At 43.9% G+C, this 25,764-nt stretch overlaps 1 protein-coding gene across 37 annotated transcripts in view; it reads right to left on the bottom strand.

Annotated features, from left to right (window-relative positions):
• Nucleotides 1-2,062: 2,062 nt before the first annotated feature.
• nfixb (nuclear factor I/Xb) overlaps nucleotides 2,063-25,764 on the bottom strand; it is a 202,959-nt gene continuing 179,257 nt past the window's right edge. For 13 of the 37 annotated variants that reach the window (XM_074657269.1, XM_074657260.1, XM_074657257.1 and 10 more), the window contains 4 exons: nucleotides 19,798-19,991; nucleotides 17,579-17,726; nucleotides 13,390-13,481; nucleotides 2,063-8,594 (listed from right to left, as the gene is read on the bottom strand). In XM_074657269.1, the coding sequence (XP_074513370.1) occupies nucleotides 8,580-8,594; nucleotides 13,390-13,481; nucleotides 17,579-17,726; nucleotides 19,798-19,991 (449 nt within the window). In that variant the 3' untranslated portion in view covers nucleotides 2,063-8,579. The remainder of the gene's footprint in view (nucleotides 8,595-13,389; nucleotides 13,482-17,578; nucleotides 17,727-19,797; nucleotides 19,992-25,764) is intronic. The other 24 variants (XM_074657281.1, XM_074657279.1, XM_074657287.1 and 21 more) reach the window with 3 other exon arrangements.

Consider the following 25,764-nt stretch of genomic DNA (forward strand, 5'->3'; position numbering starts at 1 on the left):
TAGTTTCTAGTTTTTCGCGGTGGAAACTTCTGTTATGATTTGACGCTATATAAAAATAAATTGAATTGAATTGAAAGGTGCCCCCGAGCAGTTGGGGGTTTGGTGCCTTGCTCAAGGGCACCTCAGCAGAGCCCAAGAGGCAAACTGGCACCTCTCCAGCTACCAGTCCACACTCTGTTCTTGGTCCATGGGGGGACTTGAACTGACCCTCCGGTTCCCAACACGAGTCCCTACGGACTGAGCTACTGCCGCCCCTGACTACTGACGCTAGAGTGAAGATGCTGGTATCATATAAAACACCTGATGAATACATTGGTACCAGCCGAGCTAAATAACACTCCAAAGTTACGCAAAATGTTGATGAACAGATGAAAACATCTTGTCCTCTGTGTCCTCTGGTGCTCCACAGACCGGAGGGAAACAACCAATCAGGGCCGGGCTGGAGCCTCGCCATCTCTGAGCAGCTGTCAATCACATATATAAATAATAATATGCGCATATAAGAAAAGATAACAACTAGTCAATATGATTAAGATAAATATGTAAGTAATGAATCGGTATTCTGGATTGATAACAAAGTCATATTTTGATAAGGATAATTAAATCAGTAATTACTTTATATTTCTGTATGACAGAGATAAAAGGTAATAATTATAGTTAGATAAATTTAGGAAAATGTAATTAGAGTATATGTATGGCTCAATAAGGAAGCTGGTTAATTATTAATGAATGACTTATGGAGAAGGGGTGGGATTAAATAAGTTTGTACTTCTTCTAAATATGTAAATCAAGGCATCAAGTGATTGACAATTTCTTTTTCTTATGCTTTTCATTGTATGTGAATACTACTTCTTTCTGGCTGTCCACTTGTTGATATGATCATTCTCTTTTCCTTATTTTTTCTTTTTCTTTGTATTCTACATGTTCGAAATACATTTTTAAATGAAATGAAATGAAATGAAATGAAATGACTCTGAACGCTGATCAAATGGTCAAACTAGGCAGCGCTGATCAAATATGAATCAATATTCTGTTACATTAATGCCTATTTCTCTCCTCAAATGTTCTCAGAATCATCTTGTAGTGCACGTTTAGCTGTAAAATGAGAAAGTTTGTGACCCGGCAGCCATGTTGAGATAAGTTAAGGAAATACCAAGCACCGCCCAGCAGCTGGAGCTACTACGAGCAGCACTACGAGATGATTCTGAGAACATCTGAGGAGAGAAATAGGCATTACAGTAACAGAGCATTGATTCATATTTGATCAGCGCTGCCTAGTTTGACTGTTTGAACAGAGTTCGCGAGTGATTGACAGCTGCCTCCGTTAAATGAACAGCCAATAGGAACGCTCTCTCTCTGAAATGACCTGTGATTGGCCAAAGTCTCCCATCACGGGCTAGATCTTCTAAAGCCTGAAAACAGAGCCATGAGAAGTCTAGTTATCTCTCAGAACACTTGAATTACAACACGCTGAAAGGTTTTTATGGATTTCTTTGACCAATGATGCCAAAACTATTCTGCAGGTTGAAGTATTGTGTATCGTGGGGCCTGTGGTGAATCCCACCCCTGGTATTTCTACATTGTGGTATTGGTACTTTTACCTATTGTGATGGAATTTTCTATCAATTCCTCTCTCCTTGGTCGGGAGGTCAGAGTGTCTCTCAGAGTGTCCCTCTGTTGACATTATTGGGTTGGATTCAATGGTGGAGACCTGACAATTCTCCTTGATCAAGCTTCAATAAGCGTAATTTGTTAGACATCAACAGCTCTGGGGCCTCTTCCTTCCTGTTGACTGAGTTAACCTGAGGTTTAGAAATTCCACAACAAAGTGGCGTCACGAACAGGATCCAACCCAATAATATCAACAGAGGGAGACTCTGAGAGACACTCTGACCTCCCGACCAAGGAGAGAGGAATTGATAGAAAATTCCATCACACCTATAAGTAAAGGATTGGAGTACTTCTTCCATCACTACCCCCGGAGCGTGGCCGTGTTGGAGACACGGTTGCTTTTCCACCGCTGAAATGACAAAGTAATAAATCACAGCCGAGAGAGGCAGGATACAGTCAAGAACATCCTTTTATTCAATCAAGTAAAGGTGTTGCTCTTTTCAAACTGTTTTTTATTATTATTATGGAAAAGAAACTGTAATTAACACATGCATTTCACCATGGGCTCTGGGGGGCGTGTCTGAGGGGGGAGGAGGAGGAGGAGGAGGAGGAGCACTCGTGGTGGGAGGGGTTACAGGGCCGAGGCGAGGGGGGAGGCTGGCCAGGGGGCTCAGTCTACTCTAAACACGGCCCAGCGTCCTACAAACGTCTTCAAAACAAAGAAAAACGAAAAGAAAACAGCGTCCGGTTCGGCCACGGGGTCCGACTGGGCTCTTTGAGTGGTGCGGGGGCAGACGCTGTAGACACCCTCCCTCAACAAAGCAAACACACACACACACTCACACACACACTGCCCCACGCAACCTGTTCGTCTCCGATATGGCTTCTCAACTGTGGCGCGTTCACTTGTCAAAGGCTTCATTGATAATACTGCTGCTGGCTTCGTTTGCTTGGTGAAGAAAAAATAAAAAGTTGCATATATCATTTTTTTTTTTTTTTCTCGCAGGACAAAAATTGTGTAACCGCTCGATTTTGCTGGTGGAATTTCCCGGTGCTTTTCTCTAGAAGTCACTAGTTTCGTACAGCTTTTGGAACCATTATCACTTTGGTCGACGTGTCAATCAAACACTGCGGTTTAGGATGGCGGTGAATCAACGTGGAACATCGTGCACATGATTGTGCTAAATCTGAGCCGTTCAGTCTCCGTGCCGTGGAACCGGTCCGCTTATAAGGTGCTTCAAGTCATTATTTTCCTTTAAAAAAAAAAAAAAAAAAAGCTGGTCTCATTCAACCACTAGAAAGGTGCATAATTGAAGGTCTCAATGCAGCGTCTTCCTGCTGCCTAAGATACGTAGCAACAATGACGAAAAAAATCAAATCCAAATTCAATTATAAAAAAAATAAATAGATAGAAACAAGGATTAGAAACAAACCTGCCTACACTAGCAATCCTACTGGTCACCTCCCTCGCTTCAGTCCAAAACCAAACGTTCCCATGAGTGCTTTTCTCCCTCCACCATGGGTCATGCATCACGACTGCCTCCAAGGGGGGGGAACTATTTCTTTGCTCCGACCCGACCCCTGACCTCAGCACAGCCCAGAGCCCTGTGGTGTAACTTGTTCACTTACATTAGCTGTTGAATGGAGAAGCTGAAGAAGATGGGTATGGTAATACAATGTGAAGCGTACAGACAAGAATAACATGTGAGCTAACTGCATTCTGCTCAGACGGAAAAAAAAATCTTTGCGTATTCTTTTTTTTTTCTTTTTCTTTTTTTAAAACCCCGCCGTTCAGAGAAAGGGAGAAAAGGGAGGGGAGGGGGGGGGGAGGGGGGCGAGAGAGAGGGTTACGCGGCTACAGACTACTCCAGTGTCCAAGATAGACAGAAGACAAGATACAGAGGAAGAGAAGCAAGACAGAAATATTTTTTTTCTTCTTTTTTTTATGCTTTTCTTAATTATTCAACAATAAAAAGAGGAACTAAATCACACCAATTTCCTTTAGTACTATGTATACTGCTTTAAAAAGCTCCAAGAAGAGGAAGAGAAAGATATAGAAGTATGAAGGAGGGGACGTTTTTTTTTTTTTTCTTTCGAGATGGGCACTCAGGATTACAAGATGGAATTTGTGAACAAAAGGCACTTTTTAGGGACAACCTTTAAGATGCTCTGAGTCTATAACACTACATCACCAAACAAATATTTATAATCATTTACAGTGGGAGATGGGGATTCGGGTGGGGGGGCGCAAGGGGGTGTGGGGTTCATTTGAATTGATGACAGCAGCGCCGCTCTGACCAGACAGAGGCCGCTCATTCCCTCTCCATGAACCAACGAGACGTTTACACCAAACAACAAACCAGATATCATTCACCTTTATCTTTCTTTGAATCCATAATTGTGCATCTCCCAAATTGGGGAAGATCTTGTCTTTGTCCCACACGAGGGTCACTTGTGTTGGACACAAGATGATCGTTTTGTTTTTTTCCCTACGACTGTTCCTCTGCTATGGTGTAAAGGTTGGGGGGGAAAAATGCCTTTTGTCACAACAACCTTTTCATACAATGAACCCCTCCCCCCTCGGTAAATACAAAAAGAGAAATAGAATAATGCATGTTTTCCTAAAAATTTGCTTTTATGATAACACTTAATTTTGTTTATTATTATTTATGTATAATAGAGATTGAATGTACTTTATTCTTTACGAAAGCACCAGGTTTCATAGTGATATATATTTTATGAGTTTGCAAAATTGTTCCTTCAGCCCTCCCACATTTTGAAAAACAAATCATTAGAAATGAAGTTTTTTCTTTAAAAAATAAAAAGCGATAAAAGGAAAACAAAACAACAAAAAAGAAAATTAGAAACAATTTCCCCAAACTTACTTACAAAGACTGGGATCTTTTTTTTTTTTTTATCGCTGCCCTCGTATTTAGAGTCCCGGAGCATGCGGACTTGAAAAACAAAACAAAAAAACGTAGAGGGGTTCTTCCCTCTTTTCTCGTGACACCCTCAAACAATCGCTAACAAACAAACACAATTCCTCTACCAAGGCATTGCACATGGCTCAATCGACATACATCATTTAGTTTCAAGAACAATACTTCCCATCAAAACAAGAAAGAAAACAACAAAACCTAATCTGTTTGTTTTTTTATCCTCAACTACATCATCATCAGCGTCTATGTATCTATTGTTGTGTTTGCCGTGGGTCTGCTTTTAACGTCATTCAATGTGGGTTTAGAGGTTTCAGCTCTAATCAGCGGAGATGCGTCCTATGACTGTGTGATGTACGCCATGCTTCAAAAAATAACTAGACTGCCACAGAGCTTATCTTGCAAATAAAAAAAATGTATATATCTATAAATATATATGTGTATTATATATAAAGATGCTTGCGATTATCTAGTGAGCTGTTTTCCCCCCCTTCTCTCCTGACATAAATGTTTTTCACCATTCACTATAGCTTATATGTGAGAAAAAAGAACCTGAATTCATGTTTGACAAATTGCATAATGGGAATACAGAGGCACTTCCATAGATTAGAAAAAAAAATCACTTTAGCCGTCGTTAACGTCGGCAGAGCCGGTTCTCTCTGCCGAGCCGGTGAGATGGTCGCCATTCCGTTTGGCCAACTATGTTGTGTTTCCCTGCAGTGAAGAACATGGCCAGGCAGTCCAGTTATTTAGTGAGGTTTGGGTGATTTGAACTTTGAACTAGGAAATAACTGAATCGGTCAGAATGTGTGCGGGCAAATGGTATAAAACGATTAAAAGCATAAAGGCCTCCTCAGATTGTCTATTTTTAAGACTTCCCTTTTGATTTCAGGCGGGCGCGGGGGTGGGGACGTGTTTAGTGAGTGGTCTTTAGAAGTGTTTAACGAGTGGCGATCTGTGCTCTACGGGTGCGTTTCCATCCACTGACTCCAAACACTGAGTGGTGGTCCATCTACTGTATGACAACTCACAAGGTTGGCTGGTATGATTGTTTTAGTGCAGTTTTGTTCATCAAGGGCTCATCGATTCACAATAGCTAGGGGGAGTGCTGGTGTGTGTGTGTGTGTTGGGGGGAGGGGGGGGGGGGGGATTACCATAGCAACCGATATCCTCTACCTGATCCTGTGCGCCAAAAACAAAAATGGGCACACGGGTGATCGTCCTACTGCTAGCCTTAGAGGCCCTCGTTCCCTCTCCACAAACAGCCAGATATGTCACATATTCATTTTGCTCCACAGTGTGGCCCCCTCTGCTCTTGGAGCAGCGGCCCGTCTGGGAGTGTAAACAACAGGGTAAACTTTAGGGAGACAGTAAGAAGAGCTACTCTCTCTTTTACTCTGGGTCCCATCTTCAGCAACCTTCCCTCCTTGGTTCTGTATTTCTTCTATCACTCATATACCACCACCACCAGCAGCAGCAGCTGGACTCGGGCCTAATAGTAGCTGGGGCTAGTTTGTTTTTGCTTTTTGCAGGTAAGTTCCCCAGAAAATAAGTTTCCTGTGATTGTCAAAATCCTGCAATTGTGTGGTCTTCCATATAAAGTATGTGGCAAATGAGAACCAGTTTGACATCGTGAAAAAGACGCTTATTCGCTTTTTTTTTTTTGCCAAGAGTTACACAAGAAGATCGACACCCCTCTAGTGTCCGTCCTTTAAAGATGAAGCTATCGTAAGCAGTCGGTTAGCTTATGCTGCGTTCGGAAGTCGGAGCTAGGAATGACGTCACACCCGAGTTGACCGCATACCAGTTCAAGTTGGGAAAATGAATGGGGTTGGCTCCAACCAGATTAGCCGTTATTAGCAATACCAGCTGATAACGACGCATTACGCCGATATTTTGCGCATACAAACACCGTAGCAACATGTCCACAGATAGACGTTGGACAGGACTGTGTGTACGACTGATTTAATGAGACACAAATAAGACACAAGTGCTATAAAAAGTATATTGCTACAGCTTTTTTTACTGTTGTAAAAGATGACCTCAGAAGCCGACTTCCGACTGGAAACTCGGAAATTCTGACTTCCCAGTTCAAATGGAACGCACCATTAGCTTAGCACAAAGACTGGAGACGGGGGAAACGGCTAGCCTGGCTCTGTCCAAAGGGAATTTAATCTGCTTTCTAGCACCACTTAAGGCCTTTACGCACCGGGGGCCATGTTATGCACGTCAGGTTGAGTTGCGCCGATATTTATAAAACAACAACACGGAGGCTCCGTAGTCCGAACCTTTATTACTCCTTTCAACCTCGACAAAGGACGCGCAGACCAGATCTACTCTTTCCGTTCTTACTTTTCACAATAAAAGCTTGAGACATACGATATTCGCAGGCAAGTATTTCGCATTTTTGGTGTCGTTTATTTATCACGCCCCCGGTGTACAAAGGCCTTAATGCTGCGTTCAAACGCAGCGGGCTCCAGCAGTGGCATGCTAGTTGATTTCCCCCATTTCCAGCCTTTATGCTAAGCTAAGCTAACCGGTTGCTCGCCGTAGCTTCATATTTCACGTACAGACTCGAGAGTGGTATCGATCTTCTCGTCTAACTCTCGTTAAAAATAGCGAATAAGCGCATTTTCCCCCCAAAAATCAAACCTTTTAAGTCTTGAAGTTTTTGCATGTACTATTTGATCCAGGTCAGCTAACCACCCTGTCTACACCGCCTCAACATCCCACTGTGTTTCTCTATAAGGTGCTGTCATTCAAATAAAAAACAATTATAAAATAGTACAAATCCAAAAAGGAATAAATTCAAATAAGAGAACACACAAGAGATAATAAAATCATTCATCTACATTACAAGAGGGCAAAGGGGCGAACCAATAGCTGCTGTCTATAGTCGTGAGAGCTGTCAGTAATGATGTACTCACACTTTGTGTGTGATGTTTGAAGATCTAATCAAATAGGTAGAGAGAGTCCACTGGGCTTCCTGTGTGTGCATATCCAACACAACACCACCACCTATGAATACTAGCATCTAACTGGGGCAACTGTGTGTGTTCTCAATTGTACACACACACACGCTGTGGTCATGGCACAGATTGTGGGAGTGCGTGTTGTGCGCGCGGGGCGGGGGGGTGGGGGATGTGAGAATGAGCTGAGGCCAATGATTGGTCAAACTGAACGTTGGGGGTCGAGGACACGTGAAGGTTTCTTGTACCTTCCTCTTTAAAACTCTCAATAGGCAAGTCTGGTTCACCTACCATGCCTTGTAGGTAAATAGTGCACATCGATAAGATTAGTGTTAATTGATTCAGCGTCTTAGTGCAACCCTTAATCAAGATATGTTTTGGCATGGTCTCTCTCTAGTTAGTAGTAGGGTAAAGTCAATGGTCGTTCAGAGGGAGAGAAACATTGGTCAATTTGTGTTTTGGGTGATGACAGACATCACAGGAGCATGGACTGCAGCGCACGTTGGAAACCTAATAGTGTCTTTGCTTTGCTGTGGATTCGTTGCGGGCGTAGCTTTAATGTTACATCTGTGTTGTGGGAACCTGCTTTTTTTTGTTGTTGGACAGTTGATTTTTCTTTTAACCATTCATTACACGATGCGTCCTCGCGAAGTAGGACACCGCGTCTCCCTCCTCAGGTTCCTCCTGCGTTGCTGCCGTGTTGTGCTGGTTCAGTGGTTTCAGGAGAGACCTGCTCGCTGCCGTTTGTCCCCTTACCCCTTTCCTTTCTCTATCCTGGCATCCTCTCGTCCGTCCATTCATCTTTCCGTCGATCCATCTTTTTTGCTCGGAACGGGTCCTCCCTCTGACTGGATAAATGAGTCCAGAGTTCCTCTAAAAGCGCCATGCTGCTGCAGTTTCCCTGCGTTGCTTGGTTATATTTTGTATCAGGTGAGACGTACTGTCAGGGCCGGTTGGTGGGGGTGGTTGGAGGACCGTTAGTGTCCTGCGGGTTGTTTCTCTGTTTTTTCTATTTCCGATTGTAAAGAAAGAATTCTAGTTGCTGGTTGGTACACAGATCTTGTCAGAGGAACCAAGACTGGAAGAGAAAAACAAGGGGAAGAGGGGGGGGGGGGGGAGATGAGATCATGTTAGTGACACAAGTGGTGGACAAAATAACAGAAACACCTTCCAATACAATTGAATCAACTGAAACATGGTGATTTGAGTGAGTTTGAGCACTTCCATGGTTTGGATGGACATGAAACTCTCACTTTATTAGGTACACCTGTACAATCGAATGCGATCCAATACAACAACCCTGCCATGAATTCGACTTTTAACATGCTTATACATTTTTCACTTTTTGTTGATACTAACTACGTTTACAATACATACACACTAATATTCCACTATTCTTCCGAATATGACAATATAGGGAATTTGATACGGGTCATGTATATTGGATATTCTGAATTAGGCCTTATTTTGAATGGAGCATTTTCCAATTAAAGGTCCCATATTGTAAAAAGTGAGATTTTCATGTCTTTTATATTATTAAGCAGGTTTAAGTGCTATATAAATCATCATAATTCACTTTCTATTATCTATTTTATATTGCTATGAAAAAAATAGCATTTGGTCGAAAAACAAGATTTTGCGTAGGGCCCCCAAAAAGTTAGGACCGGCCCTGCTAGCTGGAACCGGCCCTGCTAGCTGGAACCGGCCCTGCTAGCTGGAACCGGCCCTGCTAGCTGCTCCTAAAGTTGGAGGAGCTGCTGGACAAGATGCTCCTGTGATGAGGAGAGACGCAGCATGTTGGTACGGACAAAATCTATGTAACAGGTAGTTTTTCAACTCTCGTCCCAAGATTAATTGTCATCCTCCCCGATCATATTTTTTTTGGCCGCGGGACGACAGGACGATGGGACGACGGGACGACGAGACGAAGGGCCTGCCAAAGTGGCGGGTGGCCTGATGATTTTATCTGCCACTGCCAACAATTTACCCGCATCTGGCGGGTGGCGGGTGCTAAATTCAGACCCTGAGTATAAACAAGGAGGCTGTAAAGGAGGACGAGTCGGCGTGATGACGTTTAGACTTTTGGCCACTAGAGGCTCTTACAGTTCAGTGAGAGACAGAACCACCAGCCCAGCTATTGCCATCAGTTCTGTCCATTTGTGCAGCAGTGAAGTACAGTCGGTCTCCGGTTTGGCCGAGCAGTGAACGGCTACTAATGGCCGAGCGGCAGCAGCAGCGGGGTTATAGCAGTCTGGCTGCTCCCCGTCACTCGCACCGTCTCCACGTTGGGTCTCTCCCACTCGGCGTGAGCGGGGGAGCAGAAATGGGTCACTGTCGCTGTTGTTGGCTGCCCTGCTTGGCCTGCAGGATCTGGCACTGTGTACTAGTGCGCCAACATTCTAGAAGTCAAGCCTTGGAAACTACCCAGAGCCTCCAGGGAAGCAGCCTTTTGTTTTGTTTGACTCTAACAGGTCGCATGAATACCCCCCTTCTGCCTCCTGCCCTTCTCAGCTACCCTACTCCCCTGGGCACCGTCCCAGCAGGCCTTGGGCATTGTAACGTCTCCCTTCTTAGTTACTCTCTCCTTCTGTGTGTGCTCTTACAAACACACACGCACGCGCACACACACACACACGCACACGCACGCGCGCGCACACACACACACACACACACACACACACACACACACACACACACAATCCATCTATCTCCTGTGAACCCTCCCACTAAATCCTTGGCAGCAGACAGTGACCACCCTCTTTTCTTTCCTGCCCCCGTCTCAAGCAACCCCCTTCTCAAATTCAAGATCAACTGGCTATGACATCATGTCTGGTTGCCGGGGGTAACGAGACGGCCAGGATGTGACTTCTGTAAGGGCCGAAACTCTGTCGCCCCGTTCACCCCCCATCTCCTCTCCCCCGTCGGTATCTTGTTTCCCCCTCTCCCCTGCTCGCAGCGACTCCCATCTGCCACTAGAGGGCACACGGAGCCCACTGATGTCAGCCAGAGGCTCTCCAGCCCGTCCTCCAGTCACCACATACCTGACATGCTCTTTGTCTTGTGATCTATCATCTCTTTTAGTGGATCATCAATCTTTGTGTGTCGTTTTCTGAGAGCCACATGCAAACTATTAATGCACTGTGTTTGGGTTCTGCCTCCGAAAGCAGAACCATACTTCAGACATTATGTCCCACTCGGTGCTGAGCATCAATGAGCTGATTAAGAACAGCGTATAAAGACAGAGTACATGGCCAAACATATGTGTAAATGTAGGGCTATTTTTCATGTGAATGATATTTTAGTCAATAGTGGGCTTCCAACATTGTGGCAACGGTTTGGGGAACGTCCTGTTTTGACATAGAACTGTGACAGCGAGTCATGCAGGGCTCCAGCTTAAGGACGTCCCGAAAAAAAAGATCGGGGAGGATGAAAATTAATTTTGGAACGAGTGTTGAAACAAAAATAAATGTTATAATAGAATGAATGGCAGTGAAAATGACGTTTTGTGTAGTGCACAGTTATTATTAAACCTCCTTGACAACATAAACACACACACACTGTCAGTGTCCGATCCGTCAACCCAAGCCAATGAGGTAACGTTAAGCTTGCTTGTAGCTATTAATGTTAACATTTCCAATTAGCAAACATTAGACTGTTTGTTATTAATGGTAATGTTAAAGTCAACGCTCGCTAACGAGTCAGCAGCCGACGTTTGAATTTCCAGTGAGTGAGCTGATGAGAACGTTACGTTAACTATGAGGAGTCTCTGCGACAGCTCAAATCATGCTAACCACTTATTTACTGACTTCCTCCTCTCTTCATCCCCTACATGGGTACAAGGCTGCAGTGAGATCTCCATCATGACAGGAGCATCTTGTCATGCAGCTCTTCCAACTTTGAGACGCACCTCTAGCAGGGCCAGTTCTTGCTTTTTGGAGTCCCTATGCAAAATCTTGTTTTTTGACCAAATGCTACTTTTACACATAAAAGATATTTGTATTTAACTTAGCTGCATTGTTAACATCAAAATGAAAACAAACATGCAAATTATAAATTAAAAAACAATAAAATGACTTTTTAAAATAAATAAAAAGTTTTGGATAAATTATAAATTCATGAACAAAAATAAAATGTTTTATTTATGTTATAAGTCACTTGATGATTAACTAATGTTAATGTAGAACAACTGAATAGTCCTTAAATTCAGGACGGTCCACATACAATTTGGGGGCGGCTTAGGTTGTATTTTGGGACGGTTCCGGGTGAAAAAAGTTAGTTGGGAGCCCTAGAGTCAGGCCCTATCGTCCAAAATTAGCGCCTGACCTCCCCACCGTAATGCCCTCGGGGCTGAATGGGAGCAAACCCCCGCTGCCGGGTTCAGACATCTGTTGGAAAGCCTGAAACCAGAAGAGTGGAGGCTGCTACGGCAGCATGTTGCCCACGGCCGTGCCCGTGAATTTGGAACGAGATGTTCAGCAATCACGCGTGGATGTCGGGTGTCCTCCTACTTTTGGCCACATCGTGTATTAAGTTGTGGTTCTCAATGCGGCGTCCAGGGACCCCAAGGGGTCCGCAAAAATAATTCGCTACAAATTATAAAATGTTGCTGTATCATTAAAAAGTGCATATCTACAGGGAGACCATTCTCTCCAATAAAACAAGTTCATTGTGTTACTTGACATGTAGGTTAGAAATGCTGTCAAGTTGAGTCCAAATGCACTTTGAATAAAACCACCCTCTGTTTAAAGTATATAAGTGGTATTAACATTCAGTAACATAGCAAATGTCCCCACTGTGGGACTAATAAAGGATTATCTCATTTTATCTGAACAGGATTCAAAATGTGTTTCTGTTTATCACTATCAAACAGGTCTGAGTACAAATGGTAGTAAACATATGCTTAATCTGTGTTATGACTATAAGGGGGTCCTTGGAAAATGTTCTCCCCTGTAAAAAATATGTAAGAACCCCTAGTGTATGACATACCAGAATGCAGAAAAAGAATCTATTCAGAGTTAAGGCACAGGAGTAACAAAGACGGCACCAGAATGGAGAAAGGGAAGAAAAACTGAGTGAAAAGTGGTGGAGCAAAAGAAGATAAAGATTGGAGTGAGAGAGAGAGAGAGAAGAGAGAGAGAGAGAGAGAGAGAGAGAGAGAGAGAGAGAGAGAGAGAGAGAGAGAGAAGAGAGGAATAACGGGGTGAGGAATGGGGGGAAATGGAAAGGGAGGAAAAGTAAGAGAGAACGGAGGGCAGAGAAACAAGGGAGGGGATCAGCAGAGCAGTTTCAGATGGTTTCCATGTGTTCAGACTCGGAGCGGAGCTGAGCCGGCTCCAGGTGGGTGTGGTTGGACGCTAATGAGAAAAGTGCTGGTGGTAATGGAGGAGGCATATGAACGAGGCGCAGAGCGGTGAAGGAGAGGAACGGAGAAGGTGAAAGTACAAGGCAGAGACAGAGAATAAGACGGAGGGTGGAGAGTGGAGTAGAAGGAAGCTGAAAAGAGAGAGAAAGTGAAGGCGAGGAGAGGAGAGGGAGTGAAAAAGGCAGCGAGGGAGACGGCCCGCTGCTTGAAGGGTAGGCTCCATATGTGCCAAATAAACAGTGGAGCACATATGGTAAACCACACACGTACAGTAAAATACAGATGTACGAATGCACACACTGACGGTGCTCTGTGGGACGGTGTGAGAGGAGCGGTGGAGGAAACCCAGCAGCAGATTTCAGGGAGTGAGGGAATAAGAAGTATTTTGGCGAACATCCACACGGTTAATACGTTTCCGGAGTTTGACCAGTAATCACTGTCGAAACAGACGAGCTTCCTCCTCACTTTTACACACCAAGACAAACTGTCAGTGTGAATACCAGACTCCTACCTGCGTCTGCTGCGGGATGTTCAGAAAGTTGTTGTCCCGTGATCCGATGCCGACAAACCTGTTGGGAGCTGTGGCGCCTGGCGTGGAGTATGCTAGAGAAACAGAAGAGGAACAAACAAAGACATCAGCGCACGCTCAAAGACAGCTGGCAACCTGAAGCACTAGTTACTATCCGGGAAATATGCTTATTCACGTTCTTACCAAAAGTTAGATGAGGAGATTGGTACCACTCTAAAGTCTGTACGGCAAACGTGAAGCCACTGCTAGTAGCCTGTTAGTTTAGCACAGAGACAGGCTAGCCTCAGCTAACAGAATCTGCCTCATAGCACCTCTAAAGCTCACTAATTCATATCTTATGTCATGTTTGTTTAATCCGTACAAAAACAAGACTCAAGGAAGTGACCAGCCTGGCCAAGAAATAGTCTGACACATAACCCCCATAAACCACAATGTGCCATTTTTACACATTTAGGTATTAGCAACAAGATATAATGTGTTAATTAGCTGGTAGGATGTTGTTACCTTTAAACAGAGCCAGGCTAGCCGTTTCCCCCTGCATCCAGTCTTTATGCTAAGATAATGTAAACGGCTGCTGGCGGTACTTATATATGTACTATACCACATATTTAGTAGTTGATTACCATTACCAGTTTGATACCACAATAAAAAAACAAAAGTAAAACAATAAATCCCATGTACTTCAACATCCACTCCCTTATTACCGTTTGCATTCTGGTGTTTGTTAGGAAGTTAAACAGCTCATAATTCCCTCTGTATTATCTATTGAACATCTCATTCAAACAACTGGATTTATTCAAGTTTCTCGCCTAAAAATACATTTCACAAGATTACATTTGAACTAGGGATGTCCGTAATTAACCGTTTAACCATTAACCAACATTAAGCATTTTAACCGATTAACGCGGCTCAGAGGAGCGGCTCGTCTCTTTAAGGAGAAAAGCTGGTCCACCTTAACAGCCCACCTTAAGAGGCAGAGCCGGAGTTGCAGGATACAGGAAGTCGGCTCCGGTCTCTGGCTCACTTGAGTGGAGTGGAGGAGTTGTAGTTTGGTAGCATTTATTCACCGACAAATAAACTGTACACACACTGCTACACCTACGTTCACAGCTAGAACGCCACCAACAACCTCACACTCACCACCAACACACACACACGGTCTGTTGGAAACTCACTAAAGTTACTCAGACTACGTGTGCGGTGGCGAGCACGAAGCAATGCTAGAGCTGCTAACGTAGCACAAATACACACACTGTTTGTTGGCAACTCGCTAAAGTTACGCCGGACAGACACACAGCTGACAACCTGCTAAACTAAACTAAATGTGCGGTGGAGACTTTTACTGGGAAAGTGGCTGCATGTCCGCGACACTACACGCAGCATCGTAACTGCTAAGTTAACGCTCCCGGACGGTGAACTGGAGACTCCCGTCAACCAATATCTGTTGTGCTCCTGCAGCTGGTTAACTCTGCACAGACAGTAGCCTACCCACTATAGGAGACATCTACACCAGCAGGTGCAGGAATAAGGCTTCCTGCATCATGAAGGACTCCACCCACCCTGCACCCTGGACTGTTTGCCCCTCTCCCCTCAGGCAGGAGGTTGCGCAGCATCAGGGCCAGAACCACCAGGTTAAAGACCAGTTTCTTTCCAGAAGCTGTGAGACTGTTGAACTCTGCATCACTCTGCTAGTGCTGTACTGTTGTTATTATGCAGCCACTTAAGGTACAATGCTGCTTATTGTGCATCGGGCAAGTGCAATTGAGGCCATTTGGCTAAATGTTACTCACTTTTAGTATTTTTTACTATTTATTATGTGTTTTTATTGGTCATAGTTGATTTGTATTGCTTTTGAAATATTATTGTATATTAGTGTTTTCTTATTCCGGGACCTGAGTACTATATTTCGTTTCCTTTCATTTACAAACATGTTCTGAAATGACAATAAAAACTTCCTTGATCCTTGATGGTGAGTTTACTGCGTCCGTAACACATTTACAATCGTCCCTGGGACGCCGTTATTCTGACAGTACCTATGGTACTGTAGAAAAATGATTACCGTCACGTTTTCAGAATTTTGGCATCGACTTGGTACCGAAGTATTGGTTCTTGTGACATCCCTAGTTACGAGAGTGGTAACTCTCGCCGGGAAAAATGTCATACTATTAACTTAATATATAATAGCATACAGTAAATCTACTCGCCAAAAACTTAATTTTACAGGATTACATTTGAACACATCATGATGACGTTAGAATTTAACTTCGCCCAATACTCTTCTTTACTGAATAGAGCCTGAACGCATCGTAATGGAAATCAATGGCATCTCCCGTGTCGAAGTCAGGGAGAGCTAGTTAATGTTAACTGTTAGCGCCATGCAGGACTGTGCTGCACGGAGTTAACCGCTAACGTTAGCTAGCACTCGTCCTTCCGATTTCAACACGGGTTTGTTTTTCGCAATGTAGTGCTATCAGGTGAAAAATAGGGTGTGTCCCCTAGATGCGTTGATAGTGAGTTTACTGCATCCCAAATACATTTTCTATCATCCCCGGGATGCTGGGACGCCGTTAGTCTCGAGGTATCTACAGTAACTGTGGTACTGTAGAAAAACGAGTACCATCGTGTTTTCAGAAATTTGGCGTTGACTTGGTACAGAAGCATCAGTTCTTGTGACATCCCTATAACCCCCCTATAAAACCACAATGTGCCGTGTTTATACATTTAGGTTTTTGTACAAATGAAACAAACATGTAACATGTTAATTAGTGAGCTGGTAGGTGGATGTTGTAACCTTTAAACAGAGCCAGGCTAACTGTTTCCCCTAGCTTCCAGTCTTTATTCTAAGCTAAGCTAACCGGCTGATGGCGGTACCTTCATATTTATCATAAAGTTATGAGTGGTAACTTTTGTCAAGCCTATCCCCTTAACATGTAATAACATACAGTAAACCTACTTGTTAAATAACAAAAATTCAGATAAATGAATTCAGCACTACAGAAAGTACTGCTGTATTTCATCAAGGTCATCAAAACTCCACAGAGAAGTCTGCCAGAATCTGGTATGCAAACTTAGATCTCCCCAAGTGATTAAACTCTGTTGATACACTCAGTTGGAAGCGATTGAGCACACCACAATCCTGACACTGAGGATCAGTCGGGGACATTTAAAACCCACTGGCATCAAAGCCTCTGACAAATTTAGGGCAGTTTGAGTTACCCTACGGACTCCAGCATCTGAATCTCACTGAGGGGATTCAGGATGCAGTGTGCAGACTTGTGTTTGTGTGGAGGAAAGGGAGGAAGGACGAGGAGACAGAGAGAAAGATAATTTGATGTGTATGGACATATTGAGTATACATCCATGTGTTTCTAAGAATTGGAATAACATACATAAGACATAAAAGACTTTGAGACGCTGACTGGGGGGTAAAACGCAAACACTAAATTTGAAGGAAAGCTAAAAAAAAAAAAAAAAAGAAAGTGCTCCATCCAGTGCCCCTCCTATCACAGGTGAGGAAGACAAATGTATTGTGAGAAGCCTCACGGTAGGACTGACACCCTATTCTGCTTAACAATCACCACACAAAACAGAAATCCCACCAAGAAGCTAAAATCAGCTCAACCAAAAACAAGCAGGACTACATTTTTTTTCCACCAATGTCCCAATTTCTACTGGAATGTTTTGGAGTCCATATAAATTAACTGCCCTAAATTTGTGCTCTTCACAAGTAAGAATCAATTAATGAACTTCTCAAGTGTTTTTTTGCTAATGAGTCCGTCAGGGGAAGAAAGGAGGATTTAGAAGGAGAAGAACTGGGTTGGTGATGCAGCTTCCACACCAGACACCGCAGAATGGGCTCAACACGTAGAGCCGCTCCAACTGATGGGGCCTAATACAGAACCCTGATGAGCACCACAGGAGTCCGTTATGAAAGACATGTCTAACCAGACCTCTGGTGGCCTTCATCTACTCTGAGCTCCACAGTATATTCTGTCCACAGCCTTCCCGAGGGTTAAAGGAGGTGAGATGTTGGATACACAGGAACAATGATGGCACGAAGTTGGAGGAAGAACAATGGCAGGGGGGCTTTTTCACTGGAGAGGGTTGGGGTTTTCAGATTTGTTTTGTTGTTGGTTCAGTTTTTGAGAACGGTCTCTGCGGGGTCACTTACACGGAGATGCGGGCGAGGAGAGTCCGCCGTCAGGGGGCGTGCTGTTGGGTTTAGAGTCGGGCATAGGGAGGGGCACTGGGCGGGCCACTGGGGGAGGTGGAGGCAGCAAGAAGGAGCCTGGCATTTTGCTCTGGCCGCTCCCGTTTGGCTGCAGACAACATAAACAGGGTCAGGAGGGCGACATGCGACAATCCGCAGACACGGAATGAAAAGTGGACGCCGCTCGGGAGGTCCAAAAAAATATCCATGACGAAGGGAGGGGGGGGGGGGGGGAGGCGATGGTGGAAGGAGGGAGGAGGAGGTGGTAGGAAACAACAACCAAAGGAATGATGTATGTGGACGGCATCTTTTATGGAGGTGTGAGAAATAATAATCACCACAGGGTTTGAGAGGAGTGGGAACTGGGGCTTGAGGTGAGAGGTTCCACAGGGGTGCTCCGTGGTGGGTGGAGGAGGTGTGGAGGAGGGGAGTGAGCAACTGGGTTCGTCCAGAAGATGGCAAGAAATCAAAACCATGGGAGAATACTCGTCTACACAAGCACAACAACCACCAACGATACCAGCACCAAACAACCAAACTCCAACTAAAATCGTAAAAGGCTAGAGATGAAAACAGAAACACGATGACACAACACAGGACGGGTATGCTGGACTGAAGTGTGCCGTGACTGATTCACTCTCAGGCTGATGGTTTAACTTCTGAGGGGTTGGGTGGAGCAAAATAAATCAATATAAAAAAGGGGAAGGAGGGGGAACGTCGGGGTCTGAAACGGCAAAATGACATTGACAAGACAATACAAAGATTTGTAGACCAACTGAAGAAACAAATGTGTAGTGTGTTCACTTGTGTTGCTGTGGGGTGTATTTCTGTGCATTTCTCTATATTGTATGTAGACATACGGCACCATATAATAAGCTTTTAGCATGCACTGTGAGCACTTAAAGTAATGACATTCATATCATTATAATCAGATTGCATTGTAAAGCAATGCAAACACATGCTCAATACAATTTAACATTTTAGAGTGAGCCAGAGTTGCTGCTGATAAGCATATATACGGAAGCAAAAACAGGCCGTAATAATAATAATTTGAATTTTAGAGCAACTGACTATCTATTTTTTTTAATTTAAGTACCAATAGCACTGAAACACTTACTATTGTACTTACTTACTTTACAATATTACATTGTAAAGCAATGCAAACAGATGCTCAATACAATTTTAGATTTTTAGAGTGAGCAAGCATTCCTGCTGACTTTTCTAAAATAGGCACATATAAAAACATGCCATAATTATTTGAATTTTAGAAGCAACTGAATACCTAATTTTGAAATTTAAGTACCAAAAGCACTGAAATATTTTACTTGGGAATCCATCTGTGAGTTTTTGTGGTTTAAGTTCCCCTCTATAACATTTTCAGATGGTTCAAGTTGTACAATTTAAAAAATTTGAGAAGTTTTTTTCTAAGGTTTTCAAATTCAGAAAAAAATATAAGCGTCCAATATTCAAAAAACGTTATTGAAGTTGCTCGAATTCGGTTCAGTCAAACTCTGATCTAAAAATTCAAGTCATGTCAAAAAATCTGTTTGCTTTAAATAAGTCGTTACATTCACACACCAAAATTCAACACGAAAAATATAAACCTGAAATCACAGCCACAGAGGATTGATCAAGCCTGAAGGAATTGATCTGACCTATCCGTTTGATCAGGTTACGTCACGTACATGATCCAAGAAAAAAAAACTTCAGATGAGTGGAAACAGGCACTGGAATTTTCTGAATTTGTAAACAAGAAAAAAAGTCTGAAATTTGTAAAAAAAAATTATTGAAAGAGGGAAAATCAAACCACATAAAGTCAAACAGATGGTTTTCAAAGTTAAGTATTTCACTGCTATAAATTCAGTGGTATTTAAATTTCGACACCAAGTATTCAGTACATTTCACAATTAGGTATAGAGTTGCTTATGAAAAAAAATATGAATGTGTCCTTTTTTGGCTTCCATACTAACATTTTTCCTCTAATGTACTTCTTTATTTTTCTACTTTCAATGGTCTGTTAGAAATGTTTATAATTGCTAACACTTCAGACACTATTACTACAAGAAAAATCCTGCAATACTAGTGCAAGCTTGGTGCGAGGTGTGGCACATCTACACTTTCTGTATAAATGGCACATTTTTAGAGTAATATTGTTTCTCCTCTCTGGCGGTAAGCCTTACCTGTCCGGAGGCCTGCCCCGAGCCATCGGCACAGACAAACTGCACAAATTCCTTCAGGGGGTCCTGTCCAGGGTGGTGGTGGTAGCGGATGGTTGGGTGGGTGAAGTAGGGGCTAGACTGCTGGATGATGGAGGGAGACGGGAAGTGCAAGGCCGAGGCTGAAGCACGGGGACTCCCTGCCAACAGAGACATTTCTATTAGAGGAACACAAGTGGAGAAAGAGACAAGAGAGCGAGAGGAAGACATGAACCAGTGAATTCCTACACATTCTTACAGATGGAGGAGATGTGTTGAGTGATTAACGGATGATAGCAACAATACAACTGGAACGTATAAATCTGGTCTTAAAATGCCGTACATGAAAAGATTGTTGTTTTTCCAAGAAAAGCTGATTTCAAGTTAATAGCTATTTTGGCATTGCTCATAATGTTTTTATGATCACTCCAATAAATCTATACAGCTTTATGGAGGAGATTTACACACACAGATTGCATTCATTATGTGCACAATCACAGAGACTACATACGACATCATTCAGACTCGTACACTGCACACACCTGAATGTGCACAAATCCAATAGATGTGATCAGCAGAAGAAGCACAAAGAGATCATTGAGTACCGTCTTAAATTAGCCGGTCTTAATGCCTGCACACGGGTGCTGTTTTGAGGGTGTGATTCATTGGCGCTGACGCAATTTGGCATCCAGACGGTAAAGCCGTTTTTTCATCTGACACATCTTGTTTCTGTGACAGAACTAATCTGTACGTTCACACTGTCTTTCTAAGTTGATGATTTCTGTTAATATGCTTTGGAGCCTCGTATCTATAGATGTATGTGTGTGTGTGTGTGTACGGCAGGTGTGGGGATGCAAAATATATTAGCATTAGGTGGCTAATACGCTTATAAAAAAAGCATTCCCTTTTTTTGCTTTCCAAGAGAGGAAAATAGAGGAACCAAACAGAGCTGAATATATGTGTGAGGTGTGAGAGGGGAGCAGTTGGTTGAGCCCTACGACCAAACACAAAGCCCTCTCTGTCAGACCTATATCCATTACTAAATCTCCTTGATTTGTATTAGAAGCCTGTTCTCCTCTTTGCTGTGCCAGTCTGACACCCACCCCATCCAATCCAGGCCCCCCAGCTGCCCGTGTTGGGCTGCCAACACTCTTTGGTTCTTGCATCTTGCATACATTGTGTGTGTGAGTGTACTTCATGAGAGTGCCAACCCCGCTGCATTACCCCCCAGACAGGGGCCTATATGCCTCTGAGCCCAGCAACACCTTGCTCCCATGCCAGGCTGCCTGCTCCCCAATGGAGCCGTCTCCCTGCTTCTATTAGTCCCCTACAAATCCCATTAGAGACTGGGCGAAGGCCAAACTCTCTGGGGGCGGGTCGGGGATGGGATCGGGGGGGCGACAGGATCAGAGGGAATCCCCTACACCCCCTTCCTCCTCTCCTCTCCATCTAGTGCAGTGATTCCCAACCCCTTTTCTAGTCTGATGTACCCCCACAGCCCTGCCAGATGAACTCCAGTACCCCTTCATCAACACCACCAACCATATTCCAAATGTGTTCATTCAAACTGATTTGTAACTGGATGTTATTTAAGAGTACTGATTAAGGCGGCAATAGTTTTTTTTGTACACTTGAACTCTCAATGTTTAAGTCTATTTGGTCAAGTTTGCATCCATACTACCTTCTGGCAGGAGCTGAATGTTTCAATCATTTAGTCATTACTTTTAGCTGACTATATCAACCATTTAGTCATTACTTTTAGCTAACTATTTAAACCATTTAGTCATTACTTTTAGCTAACTATATCAACCATTTAGTCATTACTTTTAGCTAACTATATCAACCATTTAGTCATTACTTTTAGCTAACTATTTAAACCATTTAGTCATTACTTTTAGCTAACTATATCAACCATTTAGTCATTACTTTTAGCCAACTATTTAAACCATTTAGTCATTACTTTTAGCTAACTATTTAAACCATTTAGTCATTACTTTTAGCTAACTACACTGCTCAAAAAAATTAAGGGAACACTTAATTAGTTAAATTAGTTAAATATTATCAGTTAAACTTCAGGGATATCAATCTGTCCATTTAGGAAGCTCAAGTGATTGTGAATTACTTTCAGCTGCTTTGGTGCAAATGAAAGTGACAACAGGTAAATGGAGAGGCAACAGCAAGACAACCCCCACACAGGGAATGGTTCTGCATGTGGTGGCCACAGACAGCTGCTCTCTCCTCATCCTTCTTGACTGGTTCTTCTCTAGTTCTGTGTTCTGCTAGTGTCCTTGTCACTACTTGTAGCATGAGGCGGTACCTGCAGCCAAATCAGGTTGCACAGGTAGTTCAGCTCCTACAGGATGGCACATCCATACATGACGTGCGGTCGCAAGAAGGTTTGCTGTGTCTCCCAGCACAGTCTCAAGAGCACGGAGGAGATACCAGGAGAACGGCCATTACATGTGGAGGGCCGGACGGGGCCGTAGAAGGGCATCGACCCAGCAGCAGGACCGCTATCTGCTCCTTTGTGTGAGGAGGAACAGGAGGAGCACTACCAGAGCCCTACAGAATGATCTCCAGCAGGCTACTGGTAAGCATGTTTCTGACCAAACTGTCAGAAACAGACTCCATGAGGGTGGCATGAGGGCCCGACGTCCTCCAGTGGGACCTGTGCTCACAGCCCAGCACCGTGCAGCTCCATTGGCTTTCGCCAGACAACACTAGAATTTGGCAGGTCTGCCATTGGCGCTTCTGGGTTCCTCCTGGTGCAGTGGGCCCTGGGTTCCTCCTGGTACAGTGGGCCCTGGTTCCTCCTGGTGCAGTGGGCCCTGTGTTCCTCCTGGTGCAGTGGGTCCTGGGTTCCTACTGGTGCAGTGGGCCCTGGGTTCCTCCTGGTGAAGTGGGTCCTGGGTTCCTCCTGGTGCAGTGGGCCCTGGTTCCTCCTGGTGCAGTGGGCCCTGGTTCCTCCTGGTGCAGGACAACGCCCGGCCTCATGTGGCCAGAGTGTGTAGGAGGTTCCTGGATGACGAAGGCATCGATGCCATTGACCGGCCCTCACGTTCCCCTGACCTAAATCCAATTGAGCACCTATGGGACGTTATGTATCGGTGCATCCAACGCCGCCAAGTAACGCCACAGACTGTCCAGGAGCTCTCTGATGCCGTGATCGAGGTCTGGGAGGAGATCCCCCAGGACACCATCCGCCGACTCATCAGGAGCATGCCCAGACGTTGTCGGGGGTGCATGTAAAGGCACGCGGGGTGGGGTTGGGGGGGGGGGGCCGTACGCACTACTGAGTCACATTATGAGTTGCTGTGATGAAATTCACGCGAGTTGGATCAGCCTGTGATATCAATTGTTTACTTTGATTTTGGGTGTGATTTTGAATCCAGCCCTCAACAGGTTGATGATTTGGTTTCCATTGACCGTTGTTACGTCATTTTGTTCTCAACAAATTACACAATGTACATCAGTAAAGATTTTACACTTGAATAATTCGTTCATTAAGATCTGATGTGTGATTTAAGTGTTCCCTTCATTTTTTTGAGCAGTGTATTTCAACCATTTAGTCATTACTTTTAGCTAACTAACTATTCCAACTGCTTATCAATTACTTTAACTTTCACCACACCAACACACACCATTTATCTCTTATTTTTAGCTATTTCAACTGTTTATCCATTACATTTACCTAAATACTTGAATTGCTTATCCATCTTTTCCTTTTAATGACTCACCACCACCACCACCACCACCACCACTGTGAGGGGCTAGCCCTAGCACACTCCTCAACTCGACCTCACCAACCCCTAAATCCTTTTGGATCTGGTCTTCCACACAGAAAAACAACAACGCTGATGATGTGGTCACGCCAGAGCAGGAACAGCTCCAGCTTGCGCACTGTAAGTGTTTGTGTAAAAAGAATCACAACTGTATAAATCACAACTGCTGGCCATAAACAAGGATGGGGTTATTGTGTATGTGTGTGCATGTCAGCGTATGAGTGTGTGTGGAGATTGCATTTGCTGTAGCTACACCTCAAGAGGCGTAGGGTCTGTCAACAACCACGAAGGATGGTTTAATGACACAGCGGTCAACCTCACTGCTGCACATCTGCTCGCCGGCTCAAAAAGCCTTTGATGTAGGCTTGCTACAGAACTAAATCACATGGGTAATTATCTCCAGTGAGCTCCCTCACTGGGTGAATTCACAGACGTGCACTTTCCGAAAAGAGGAGGAAGTCTCTTTTTCGATCTGTGCCGTGGTGATAAAATGAAGAATGATGATTTATTATCGGAGCCCCTGGCTCTGCTTGATATCTGATGTTATCACGAGCTGCTTGTTTCAGCCTGGTGGAGGATCAGCTGGTTCACACTGGTTCCGCCCCTTGCCAGTATGAATAAAAACATGTGCTCACCCACATAGAGATCAATTTGTTCACACACTGTGAAGAAAAGCAAGTCAAAAAGAATTTGGAAAGAAGCAGTAAAAAAAGATAGGAAATAAGATAGGGAACAGTGAAATGGAAAGAGCCACGGCCGGATCAGTCTGCTCTGCTGGGCCGCGCTCCTCTAACTCTCTGTTTGATGAGTGCAGTAGAGCCAGCTGTTCTAAACACCGTGGTATGGTATCAGTATCACCTTAAAACAACATTTTGACACAGGGACCCTATAAAATATGGGGCCTCAAGACCCACTCTAAGGCCCAGATAACCTCAGTTGATATTGGGCGTTAGTGGTGCATACTTACATACTCCCAAGCAAAATTGCAATTCATGAAATTACCACAAACTAGGGATGACTTATGATTTTAGATTATTATTTGTCGTTATTTATAAAAAAATCGAAGTCATGCGACTAGTTGTCCCATCTTAAAAAATATATATTTCCCTTGTATTAACCGTTGCAGGCGCTGCCTGGTAGTAACGTTACTACCGGTAAAAATTGTGTTGCAAGTTCAGTTCGACCCTTTTCTGTCAGCGCAGGGGTTTGTGTGTGTGTGTGTGTGTGTGTGCCGCTTCCACAAAGCCCCGTGTTTCCTCCGAAGGAGGTAGGAGAGTTGGGTACCCGGAGGCGCACGGCGGGCGACCAGGTTGAGGCCGCCGCGCCGCAATCATGGTTTAAGGTTCCGAATGGCGTGCCAGGCCTGTTGGCACTGGACCACCCTCCCCGGGCAGACCCCACGCACCGCCGCGAGCGCACCCCGACGTTGTGTCAACGTGCAATAGTATTTTTGCTTGGAATGCACATTCCTACCACAAACCAATTGCCACACAGACAGTGAACCTGGAGATCTGGAGTCCCAGGCGGTTCCTCTACTTTAGCTGGTTGGTAATTCAGCCTTAAGATTTAAGGTCCCAATGATTTGGTATTGTACTTCCATAAAGATGGGGGATTCACGATTAAAGAAATGATCCAAACCAAAGCAGGAGAAGCCGAGATATGTTGAGTTTTGGTCTCTAGTTATGAGTCAGGCTCCAAAAAAAGCTGGATCCTATATTTCCCATAATGCAACTCAACGGTATCTTTCAATAATCCTCCCCTTGCCTCGTTAATGCCAACCTTTTCAAACCCCCACAGTTCCCGTTTGTAACGCAGGCTCAATGTTCAAAATGTTAAATCTCAATCTCAAATATAACCCCGGTGACATCACTATGACATCATCAGGGATATTCTGTTCACTCTGGAAAACTCTCTTCAGAGCCACAGAAGACATTAAGAAAGCTGTTTTCCCATTAAACTGAACTTCATGTGTAAAACTGGTGCAACTTTAATTGTAGGTGTGGAGCATTAAAGTGGTACAATTAACACCACTTTTCCACCAAGAAATTCCATCAGAATTCAAAACTTAGCAACGCTGTTCAGTCATCACTTATTCATCTTTTATCTGCAAATGTAAAATATTTACAATCTGATGAAACAAACAAAATAAATCTGAACTACTTCTTTTTGA

This window comes from Sebastes fasciatus, chromosome 13 (genome assembly GCF_043250625.1).
Source record: "Sebastes fasciatus isolate fSebFas1 chromosome 13, fSebFas1.pri, whole genome shotgun sequence".
Taxonomy (NCBI): Eukaryota; Metazoa; Chordata; class Actinopteri; order Perciformes; family Sebastidae; genus Sebastes; species Sebastes fasciatus.